Source organism: Falco rusticolus, chromosome 1, assembly GCF_015220075.1.
Source record: "Falco rusticolus isolate bFalRus1 chromosome 1, bFalRus1.pri, whole genome shotgun sequence".
Lineage (NCBI taxonomy): Eukaryota > Metazoa > Chordata > Aves > Falconiformes > Falconidae > Falco > Falco rusticolus.
In genome coordinates this window covers 32,104,052-32,116,418 of record NC_051187.1, presented here as the reverse complement: position 1 = coordinate 32,116,418, position 12,367 = coordinate 32,104,052, and the positions used below count along the sequence as shown (strand labels likewise).

Below are 12,367 nucleotides of genomic sequence, written 5' to 3'. Positions count from 1 at the left end.
TCATTTTCTTCTAGTCTAATGGATGGGATCCCAATGACATGTTTCGTTACAATGAAGAAAATTATGGTGTAGTATCAACTTATGACAGCAGTTTATCTTCTTATACGTAAGTTCCAAAATATTTTGTTATTAGATTTGTATTTAATGTTCTCCCTGGTTTGACAAACTTTATATTCTGAAGGTAATTTTACATACTTTCTAAGTTGTGGAATTGAATAACTGAAAAAGCAATGAATGAATAGTGCTTAAACCTTGCTAGTGTTCTGTGAATGGTTAGATGTAGTGATCATCATATATTCCCTTAAATGGGCGCAGTTCATTCCCATTGCAACATTTTCTGAATTTAGGCATGCAATAATGCTTATTTCTTATGAAAACATTCATGAATAGAGTGGAAAATATCAAACTGTGAAACTGTCTTTACATAGCTGCTATACCTATAGTTTGAATTTAACCTAGCAGAACGGTTCGACTGAGTCCTGATTTTATTGAGGCAGCTGATCTGGTAGATTTTGCAATGTTGAAATGTTGCTGGTAATTAAGGGGGGAGGGTGTATATTGTGGATGACTTGTTCAGCAAACTTGTCCAGATCTAAACTAAAGTTTTAGTTGCAATATAATAACAACTTGAATGTAGAAGTGGTATAAAGCCTGCTCTGGCTACTTTGGCAGTGTGGACCTGTTCCCAATAGTCTGCAGCTATAATGTTAACTGCAACTGCAAAACAAATCAATTGCAGATGTTCAGCCATTGTGAAACATCTTTAATGTTTCCCCACTCTTTTAACTTGCAAAGCGTAAACTGATTTTTTGAATGTCAAGGAATTGCAGTGAGTATTTTGATAATTGTGTGTAGAATTGGAGCACTTGTCTACAGGTCTCTGGTTCAACAATTTTATTTGTACTGTTTTGTTAAAATAGACCTGTAACAGGGTGATAATCAAAGTGTCTTAATCGGCTTACCTTTGAATCCTGGGGAAGTTCTTTCGTATACTTCACTGCTCTAAGTACTTTTTGTACTTTTGAACTTTAGTCTTCCATCTTTCTGCTTTATGGATATTAATGGAAACAGATTAAAAACATGAAGGTGGCTTGAAATGAATTCCATTGTTTCCTAGTCAAGCAACTTACTTTGCATTATCAGTCTGCTAAACTGGGAGACTTTTCCTGATTCTCCAAGTGTGATGCGCAGCAGTGTAGCTAAATGCTTGTATGTACAACTGAAGGATTGTACAGGGTTTCTTGTTTGTTTTCTCTTCCTAGAGCTAAGCATTAGCAGGTATAGTTTGTCAAACTTCATAAAGGTGCAAGTTTGTGGTTTAGCAAGTGTACTGTTTTAATAGGTTGATCAGCTGATGTACATTCTTCTCTTATCACCAGGGTTCTGAACAATGACATATTGCCCATCCCCTTTGTTTCATCTTTACTGACCTTTTCCCTGTTAGGAAATGCAAAATCATTCTTTTGCTTGTTTAGGTTGCCATCAGTGCTACTGCATACATACCTTCATTTTTTTTTCCCAGTCACTTTAAATAGATGAGGATGTATTGGGTATTCTCCTTTCTTGTGCGTATGCTTAATACAGGGTGAGCGAGGCCCGTGACTTAAGGTTTGTATGCATTGTGTTCATGCATATCTTATTTGAGCCAAAGCTTTACGCTGAAGGGTAAGGTTTTAATTTAATATTCTTGTAGTTACCATTGATAAGGCCAGTAAAAATGTGTGCATGGGGGAAAACTTGTGATGTAGTAGCTGAGTGCTGGCTTGGAATTTGGTAAAGCCACTTGTTTTCCTAGTTCATACTCCAAGTATGCCACCAATACTTGAGTAACCTTGCATATATGATTTCATACTTGGTTTTTCTCTCCACCTACTTTCTTTGTTCTTTTTTACATTATTCAAAATATTTGCAGTAGTGAGGTTATACAATGCCCAGCATAGCATGGTCCAAGCCTCAACTGTGTTCTGTATTTTTGTGTAGTTTATTCTAAAGGAAGGTTGGATAAAACAACTTTTGGAACTTAAAATTAGAATCAGGGAGAAACCAGAGTGTTCTTTGATAAAACCTGGTACTTCAACAGAAATTGGAACAGGTGAAATGCAAACCATGGGTGAACGGAAGGAAGTGCCGGGTATGATGTCCATTTCTGGTTATCTTCTTCAGTATTTCATTGCTCGTGCATTGAATTCTTCCTTGGTGGCTTTCCTAAGGAAGCTGTGTATGCTTTTTGCAGTATGCTATTACCTAATATAGATACATGGAATTAATGGTTTTGAGGTCCTAGGACATGGCATATGAGTCATGGGCTTCTGGTCCTGTACTCTAACGTATTGCATTTGTCTTTTCTGCAGTTATTCATAACAGGAAGAGCTAAAATTCTGTGGCTGGAATTATCAAAGGATTAAGCATGTAACTCTAATTTCAGTAGAATTGGGGACTCTTGTGTCCATTGGGAACGTGTAAATAGCTAAAGAAGTTTAGACTTGGTCCCATACGATAAACAACAGACTAAGGCTTTTTATTAGTCGTGTGCTTAACCCTGTTAAAAGTTGGAGCCTTTGCATAGCTTTAGGGACTGGGGATTTTGCAAGTCGTATGGAAAAGCTCTGTACCCAGACCTCAGCTCTCTAGGCTGGTAAATGAAACTGAACTTGCAAATAGTATCAAACCAGTCCAGGAATACTGACATACTTATACTAAAAAAGACAGCAAGTCAACTGGCTTAAAAGTAAGCTTTTTTTACCCTGACTTGGTTAGAATTAATGCTATGTGATTTTTGTAGCTTCTTTGTGCTTTTGAATGCATTTCAGAGATTCTTTTCCTTTCCGTTGTCTTTTAGGGTGCCATTAGAAAGAGATAATTCAGAAGAGTTTTTAAAACGGGAAGCCAGAGCAACTCAATTAGCAGAGGAAATTGAATCAAGTGCCCAATACAAAGCTCGGGTTGCCTTGGAAAATGATGAAAGAACAGAAGAAGAAAAATATACTGCTGTTCAGAGAAATGCTAATGAACGAGAAGGACATGGTGTGAACACTAGGTACTTGCATATGCTATGAATAGTATTTTTATTTAAATTATGTACATATTTTGGTACAGTAGCAATTCACTCATTGAAACTGTGCTTTTTCAGCAGGGCTGATTAGGTTAGGAACCTTGTGTAAACAGTGCTGGTTTTGGCACTCAGGCTTACTTGTACACCTCTGCCTGGCCCTGTATTATCTCTGTAGTGAAACAGACTTCCCCATTCTGATATGTCGCTGTGGTGAATTCATACCAAATTACAGGAAAGGCCGGTGGTTTCGGTATGTCATGGAGAATTTCAGGCATTAGCACTAAATCATTCAGTGTCTGTGGGCTCATAGAAAGTGGACTGTGTGGTCAGTATCAAAAGCCAATTCATGAGGTGAATTTTAGGTCAACATCTGATAGTATTTAGAATTTTCCTTTAGCTCGATTTAGGAAAGATAGAAAGTATCAGCAGAGCGCTGGATCAAGTACTTTTCATTGTCTTTCAGTTCCATCTTAACACTGACAGAAATTTGCTGTCTTTCAGAGAAAATAAATACATTCCACCTGGACAGAGGAACAGAGATGTCCTGTCCTGGGGAAGTGGAAGACAAAATTCGTCGAGGATGGGCCAGTCTGGATCAGGCCCACCAATTTCAAGGTCTGGATCCCATACTTCAGAATTCAGTCCTAACTCTGGAGCAGATCAGAGAGTAGTTAACGGAGGCAAGTATCTGTAGTCTAAATGCATGTGCCTTTTGAAATTGCAGTCAATTGTCTAATTATGTTGAAACTGCATATGGTGTGGTCTTAGGATATGTGTTTCAGAAGCTAGGTTAGCGTTCATCATTTAACACAGAGGTTGCAATTTTGCTTTGGGTTGACCTACTCGTAATGGAATGTGCATTTGACTGCACTGTAGCTTTGCAGAGCAGAAATGTCACTTGTTTTCCTTCTCAGACACCTTTGTCTTAGATGATGGTGCAGTATGCGGTTTTCAAGATTAGAAATGGCTTTATGTACTGCTACTGCCAAGCTCCGCGTGGAGGAGCAGCAATGCTGACACCTAGTGAAAGGGAGGTGGCAGCCGAGGAAGCATCACTCTGTCCTTTCTGGTGCGATTCAGTTTCCCACAAAATAGAATAAAGCAATTTGCTGACTTTACGATGATTTAGGGGGAAAAAAATCATTGTTGGGAAAGTAAGAGAAGCATTAGGGGAAAAGGAATCAACAGCCTTCTCTCCAAATAGCTATTTGAGTATTTCCTGCTATACACATGGGTAATGTTTATAAACAGACATCACTAGGCACTGTATAGCAGGAACTGGTGTTTCATAAAGTGAACACCATTTTTTGAGATGGATTTCAGCAGTAGCCTATCCTTGAGGCATTATTTTTATAAGTTAAAAATGCTGTTACACGAGATTGCTGCGAATAAATGAAAAAATGTGTAAATACTCAAGTGCCTCTATCTGGAGAGGAAGTCTGAGAAACATCTGAAGGTAAGTGAGACTTCCTTTTTAAACACAGTCAGCTGTATAAAGGATATACAACTGAGTCTTGCCCAAACAGTGCTAACCTGGAGATTTGTTTGTAGTCTTTGTGGTTTCTGACATCCTTTTACTCTGCTGAATGAACATCATATACCTAAAACATTCAGAATGGCTTGTGAATTCAATTTCTTTGTTTTGGAAACAATGAACCCTATATCCTAGATTAAAATACTACCTTAATACTTCAGATAACTGATAAAGGCATAAATGTTAGGATTCAGACACTGAACACCGCTGTTTTTTGTAAAGATACAGTTCCTAGAAGTGATATTGCTCATCATTTGGTTTGAAATTAGCAGTTTGTATAGTCAATACTATATGTGAACCGCTGTTTGAGAACCTCTGGTAGCTATTTAAGGACCTTGTCAAGAGTGATGTGTGCTGTAGAACATATATATGATAGGCTAACAGATCAAACTTTACTGTCTATTCCTTAGTAGTATTTGTAGATCCTAATTAACCCTTTGGGGAGTTTGTGACATTCAGATGTTAAATTTGACCTGAAGTGGAGGAGATAACCTTGCAGAGACTTATTTTATTGTTTGCAGAAATAAACTAATCTATCCCCAAAGGGTTAAACATGAAAAATCATTTTGTCATATTTTACTTTTTTTTTCTGTTGACCTTTTTCCCCATAATTTTTCTTTAGTTTTTATACTTTCCTTCATATCATTTGTTCTGTCAGGTGTTCCCTGGCCATCGCCTTGCCCATCTCCTTCCTCTCGCCCACCTTCTCGCTACCAGTCAGGTCCCAACTCTCTTCCACCTCGGGCAGCCACCCCTACACGGCCGCCCTCCAGGCCCCCCTCGCGGCCCTCCAGGCCCCCGTCTCACCCCTCTGCTCATGGTTCTCCAGCTCCTGTCTCTACTATGCCTAAACGCATGTCTTCAGAAGGTACAATACCACGATTTGTTCATGTTTTTGTTTGTCTTTGTTTAACTCCTTTGTGAGTTTAATTACAAAATTGTTTTTCCTCTTCATTACTTAACCTATAATTTGTGTTTAACTTTAGTTTATCAGACTATTTCTATTAACCTTTTTATTTGAAGAACTTTACAAAAACAAAATAAAGCTGTGAAATTTCCCAAGTTGGTACGAAATAAACTCAGCTTTGTAAACGCTGCTCAGTGTCTTAACCCACAGCAACACGCAGGACCTGATAACTTTAGAGAGCATTTTTAGGAATATAAATTCATATAAAATACCAAAATTTTAATACAGTTGTTCAACAAAAAACAATTTCAAATTTAACTAAATTATTGAATTACCTTTTATAAAAAAACAACAACAACAACAATAATAATAATAAAAATGCTGTATTCAGAGAAGTGCACTGTGGAATGGGATAGGATAAGCTGCTTCAAAGGCAAATCTGTAGAGAACTTTAGATCTGTTTACATTGCGGCAGAACAATAAGTCAGCTCCCCAGCAGTCAATAATCCGCAGGAAAAGGCTAACCCATGAGTATTCCATAACTGTATGCAGAATTCTCGGAGCTAAATTTGTTTGTCCTCTGAGGGTACAGTAAGGAACACATTTTAAAATTCTAGGTTTACTTTATTTAAGTGCACTTAAAAACTAGCCTGCACACCCCACTGTCTAGCAAGCCTGGAAAAATGAAAACTGGTTGTACTAAACTCACGGGAAACTTGCAGTCTCTGCTGTAGTTGGCTCCACTGGAGCCACAGGAGAGAGAACAGTCATCCTGCTAATTGAATCAGTAACACTTCTGCAGCTTGCCTGATAAATGCTCAAGATGGTCCATAACCAGAAAGTGGATGGTAGTAGGCATGTCTGTATGATGTGCTGCTGTCAGTTTGTCAATGTGAGCTTGTTATAGGTGATAAGATACTGAGAATCCACATGTAAATTCGGTTATTTTTTAGCACTTGCAATGGATTTGTCAGTCATGCAGTGAACTGCTGCTTACTGCAACCTTTAATTTCTACTACTAGAAGAGGATTGCTGGAAAGTGTGTGTATTCTTTAAAATACTTGCCTGTATGTAATTTGGATTGAAGTGTACTTTAGATTCATGGTTAAAACAGAGGCTGACATTTAAAGACTTAGGTAACCAGAAGAGGTACTTGATATTTTAGAACTTTGAAACCAGAAAGCCATTATCTGAACTTTTCTCTATGATTGCCCTACATTAAAAAATAACTGTAATCAGCCAGATTGTCTTCTGTTACACATTTTTTTCCTTTTGAAGTATCAACATTTAAGTTTGATACTGTAAAGAAAATGTTTGTTAGGATGTAGAAACTATATTGCTGCTTAGACTTGAGTATAACTATTCTGTGGCAGCTGTGTAAGCTGTTCAGAATTGCTGTTCAGAATTACTGTATTCACTTACGACTCTAGCTTCTGGCATTAAACATGCATGACTTGAACCTTGGGATAACAATAACTTGTTTAGTTGCAGTTTTGCTGACTTGTAAATGAATTGTGACCTGCTGCAGGCAATTTAGCCTCGGTGCAGAATGCTCTGCTGAAATTCCCCAAGAGCATTGGTCAGCCAGTGGTGACTACTCTGTAAATAAATGGTTGGTATCACTGACCACCTGACAAAAGCGATGGAAATTTTTTCTTTTCTGGAAAATGTTTGATAGCCTGGAACTGTGCTTATCCAGAGGGAGCTGGGCCACTAACCTTTCTGGCTTGTTTTGCAGTAAGCAATATTGGATACTTGGATTCAAATATTACAAATCCAGGACTTGCATACTTGTTTCAATTCTGATAAAGCTTCTAAATAGCAATGAACGTGAGCTGTCATAGAAAGGTGATGAGCGTGTTGGTAGTCTGGCTGGACCAATGGCTTGGCCTTTTTAGTCTCGTGGATCCCTGGTTCTAGTCGATGTGAGTGTAAATTGCTTGACTCCATTACTGCCTTATTGAGAGTTATTAGATGAAATCCAGTTTTAAAAACAGATAGTATTTTTGGGGACTCTTAGTGATGGACGTTAAGTACTTATTGTGTGGGGTTGTCTTCTTTTTCTCAGGGCCTCCACGGATGTCTCCTAAGGCACAACGGCACCCTCGAGGTCACAGAGTCTCTACTGGTAGGGGTACAATTTCAAGTGGCTTAGAATTTGTATCTCATAATGCACCAGGGGAAGCATCTACTACTGCAGTGGCACGAGGCAGCCCTTCAGGTGGGACGTGGTCATCAGTTGTCAGTGGGGGTAGGTAAAGCTTGGCTTATTGCAGATGGCTTGCCAGGGGTACTTTAGAGTGTGAATGCTAAGCAGAATACTGCGTTTCTAGACAATTCAGGCTCTGCATAAACACTGGTCTGCTAACTTAGCTTGCTCAGGTGAAGTAAGAGAAGGATGTTCCCAGATAGCTTAGTGAAATAGTTGGTGGGTTGGTCCTTCAAGCGCAATATTGTCCTAACTGCAGAGAGGTGAAGTCAGATGCTGTATGCAACAAAAGGAAGGAAAAACGTGGGAATTAGTTGTTGAGTAATTTTCAGGAAAGTTATTGAAGGAGACAAGAGAAGTTACATACATTCCGTTGCATCACTGAATCTAGTTAATGTCAGTGTAACTGGTTTGTGCTTTACAAATGGAGGAGGTGTTTGAATAGGGAAGGGTCGGTGTTAAAAGAGAAGGTGAAATGATATTCAAGTTGTTGGATGTATTTTTCCTTTAAAATTTACGCAGGTTTTAAGTGGTCATTTTGTGTTTGAGTATGGTAGTAGCAGATGTAGTCAGTGTCTCTTCTTTTTTTGAATCAGTTAACATCTTTTTTTAATATTTGACTTCAAATTGGAAGATTTTGTCTTGTTACACAAGCCCTAGTCTCGAGCTTTTGTAGTTGAGGCTGTGTTCTAGGGAGCTGTCAGCAGCTGGGCGCTTTCTTGAATTGGAAGGGCAAGTGAGTGACAGTTTGAAGTCTGATACTTTTTAGCAGTGCTGGAATTCTAGAGGAGTGTAGTGGGAGCGAATTTTCCAGAAAGAAGGTATGAATTAGACCCCCCATAGATGTGTTGCCTTGTGGAAAAGATTTAAACTCTTCTGTTCTGGCATTATCTCTGATTTATCTTCCCTCCTCACCCCCCACTTTATATATTATTAACATGCAAGTAGGACTGTTAAATGACTTATCTCTCTTTCTCCTCGCTCACTTGAAGTTAATATGTGATGTAAAGCAACTAACTAGCCACAGTGGGATGAGCAGGAAAGCAGGAGGTACAACTTACGGTTTAAAGAATATACAACTTTCCTTGCTGCTTTAACAGAAGGGCAAAAAATACATCAAGTAATCTTCTTTCAATAGGCTATGTTGTTTTTTTTCCAGCTGGCAAACCTCCAAAAGAGGACGCTGTAAAATGGATGTGTTTTTTTCAGCCCTTTAAAAAATGTTTTACATCTGTTTGAATGGAGACCTGACCACCTTTTCTGTTCTGCCTGAAACTGTGTTAATGTGAGCTGTTGTAGTTGTACTACTGGGGTGCCGGGGAGCGTATTGCAGTTTCATGGTGGGACTACAGGGCAGGGATATGTATTAGGGGACAATCTGCAGAAAAATCACACCACTTGTCTGAAATGCTGCGTTTTAAAGAACTAGGAGATGTACCTGAAAGGTAACCAGGCTTTCAATTACTATATCATGTTCCACTAAGTATTTTAAGGCATGTTTTTAGTCATTTTAAAAATAAGCAAACTGCTGAACAGATGAGGAAACTTATCCTATAACTATTTTCTCCTGTTTGTTTCTAGTTCCGAGATTATCCCCTAAAACACACAGGCCTAGGTCTCCAAGGCAGAGCAGCACTCCTATGGGACCAGCTCTGCCTTCTCAGCCTGGTACTATTCCCACTGAATCTGTTGCCATGCCTGTTCCAGCTGCCTCTCCTACACCTGCCAGCCCTGCATCCAACAGAGCAGTCACCCCTTCCAGCGAAGGTGAGTTACCCTTGCCAGCTTGCAATTGCTCCCTTTCCCTAATCCCTAACAACGAATGGGCCTGGAAAGAGCAAAGCTGCTTTCTAAATGATGGGAAAACTTCTGATACATTTAATTTTACTGTGTAGCGAGTTCCCCTTTTCTCATGATGTTAGCTTTAAACTAAGGTTAAAGAGAGGCTTTTTGATAAGTTTATATGCTTAATTTCTTCTGCCTTTTAAGGAGTATGGGCTCTTACAGGTGTTTGACTTAAGGATTATTAATTTTTTTCAAACTGGGTTCCTGGCTGTTTTCGAATTTAAAGAAACATAGGCCACTAGTTTCAAAGAATATTTTGAGCATAGCGAAAGGAAGGAAAAAAGCCTCACATGCAAGAGCACAGTCAAATGTCTTAAGAACTCTCAAGTCTTTGTAGCATTCTGTATGAAGGGCTGGACTGTTGAAAATAATTTGCCCTCAGTTTATAGTTTTTTCAGCCTAGTTAGTTAATCTCTGTGTATGATGAGAGGAATGTGTTTGACTGGGACTTTCATTTGGCTTAAAGACTGTAAGGTGGGGAAGGGGGGAGGATAACCCTCCAGGCCCTAACTAGGTAGCAGAAAATGTGTAACTTAGGGTTTTTCTTTTGTAAGCTAAGCATGGTTAAATCTCCTGTTTCTATCTTGCCGTCTCTCTTTGGTCAGTTTGAATTGTGTATAAGAGAATAACTTCGGCAATTTCTTTTCTAGCTAAAGATACTAGGCTTCAGGACCAGAGGCAAAATTCTGCAACTGGAAACAAGGAGAATATAAAGCCAAGTGAGACTTCTCCTAGTTTTCCTAAACCTGAAAGCAAAGGTTTGTATCAAAAGCTTTCATATATACTTGAGTAACATAGGAATTCCACACACTAAACCTGCTATATTGACTACTTAGCATTTAAAGGAAGACTTGGAGGCAGTCTGACTTTGGGTGTTCTACAGGTGAAATTTGGTCATGTAGTTGTCAAGTGGCAGGCCTACAATTTTAAATGTTGTCCTTGACTCATTTCGTCAACACAAAGCATAAAGATGCTCATGTGGATGAAGTAATTTCTTTTCACTTGGTTTTTTTTTTTTTATTATTTTTTCTCCCCCCTGCCCCTTCTTTTTCTTGCTCACAAAGCTGTTTTTTAGCTGCCTTTAGATTGAATAAGTGTTTCTCCTTACAGCTATGCTCACAATACTTCTGAGCATCGTGGTCAGCATAGCTTTTTCTAACTGTGCTTCTTCCTATTATGCCCTAAATTTGGCTTTCTCTGCAGCATTGTTTGTTCACTCGGTTCTCGAAAGAATCTTTTCATGTTGTTGAACTTCGAGTCACAGAATCATAGATTGGAAAAGACCTTTAATATCATCGAGTCCAACAGTAAACCTAACCTTCATCAGGGTTTCACCTTTACTTGCTATGTCTTGAAATGCTGGCATGTTAGGTTTTGAGGGGTTTGTTGCATGCTTTTTTGTGTTCAGCTGAGTTCTGCAGTCCCTGCACCTCAGGGCTTCTGCCTTGGTGTGATGCGTTAGGACTATAGAGATGTCAGTTATGTAACGCCGTGGTTTCACGGAGTATTTTTGTGTGCTCATACACATACTTCATGGAATTATACTAAATTACAAATGAAATTGTATCATGTAGATATGCCAGCATTACCTTTTTGCAAACTTAGTGATGTGTAGGGGTTGCATATAAAAATTGTGTTAGAAATACTGGGACAACGTTGGTCTTTTATTTGGCAGGTGTATCTCCAATTGTTTCAGAACATAGAAAACAGATTGATGATTTAAAGAAATTTAAGAACGACTTCAGGGTAAGTTTCTTTGTATGTTAACTTGATGGTATGACAGTTCTCGTGTGCATCCAGATTATTTTAATGAATTGAATACACTGCACAGGTTAACAGCAAAACAGGTTCTTACTACTTGTGCTTAATTTATGAAAATATCTATAGGAATCCATGCTAGATAGTATAAAATCAATGCTGACTCTTGCTAGTACAATTGCCTAATACATGTAAATGTGCATATTGACTGTATGCTGAAAATAGAACTTGAAAACTTGAAGCTGTTTGATCGTTGGGTACAAATAATTATCACATTTACACTCCATACGGAAGAGCTATTTCCAAATTAAATGAAGGGTTTTGCTGAGGAAAATTGAAGATTAATTCATATTACTTGTTTCCTGGTTATAGTGGTTTATTAACTCAGGTTAGCTTTTCAAGTGTTACTGTTAAATCACACAGGGGGATGAGTCCAGAGGGTTGTCTTCAGCTTCCCTGTCACTTCCTAGTCAACATACAGGTCAGCTGAGTCACTGAAGATCTTCCTTCACAGTGTAGGCTTAAAATATTGTCAATGTTCATAGATTTGTTTTCTAATAGAAATGTAAACCTATGTTTTGAATAGTCATTTCCAGATGATTGAGGTCTGTGGGACTGTATCATACTCTGTATGTAATAGCATTAGATTGTCTCTCCCTAGTTCGGTACATCAATTTACTGAATATATTCCTTGTATTTCTTCAGTTACAGTCGAGTTCCTCTTCAGATGCAGTGGATCAGCTGCTAAACAAAACCCGAGAAGGTGAAAAATCAAGAGATGTAGTTAAAGAAAAGACAGAATCAACCCCTAAAGAATCTATCATAGAAACTGGCAGTAATAATAATTCTAACGGTGGCAGTAGCAAACCTAATAGTCCAAGTATTTCTCCTTCAATAAGTAATAGTTCTGAGCAAAAGCGAGGGCCTGAGGTAACTTCACAAGGTGTACAGACATCTGGGCCTGGAAATAAACAAGATAAAGAGGATAAAGAGGAGAAGAAAGATACTTCTGAGTGAGTAATTATGCCTTTTAGAATAAGCACATCTGTTATTAGCATTTAG

General features: G+C 38.5%; 1 protein-coding gene across 21 annotated transcripts in view; it reads left to right on the top strand.

Annotated features, from left to right (window-relative positions):
- The window catches only part of ATXN2 (ataxin 2), a 52,498-nt gene that overhangs the window by 19,317 nt on the left and 20,814 nt on the right, over positions 1 to 12,367 (top strand). For 12 of the 21 annotated variants that reach the window (XR_005102313.1, XM_037375594.1, XM_037375587.1 and 9 more), the window contains 9 exons: positions 15 to 106; positions 2,840 to 3,037; positions 3,554 to 3,732; positions 5,245 to 5,454; positions 7,562 to 7,744; positions 9,284 to 9,469; positions 10,198 to 10,305; positions 11,223 to 11,293; positions 12,011 to 12,318. Coding sequence is in view for 20 of the 21 variants with exons in the window: in XM_037375594.1 (XP_037231491.1) it covers positions 15 to 106; positions 2,840 to 3,037; positions 3,554 to 3,732; positions 5,245 to 5,454; positions 7,562 to 7,744; positions 9,284 to 9,469; positions 10,198 to 10,305; positions 11,223 to 11,293; positions 12,011 to 12,318 (1,535 nt within the window). In the remaining variant the exon portion in view is untranslated. The remainder of the gene's footprint in view (positions 1 to 14; positions 107 to 2,839; positions 3,038 to 3,553; positions 3,733 to 5,244; positions 5,455 to 7,561; positions 7,745 to 9,283; positions 9,470 to 10,197; positions 10,306 to 11,222; positions 11,294 to 12,010; positions 12,319 to 12,367) is intronic. The other 9 variants (XM_037375596.1, XM_037375595.1, XM_037375599.1 and 6 more) reach the window with 6 other exon arrangements.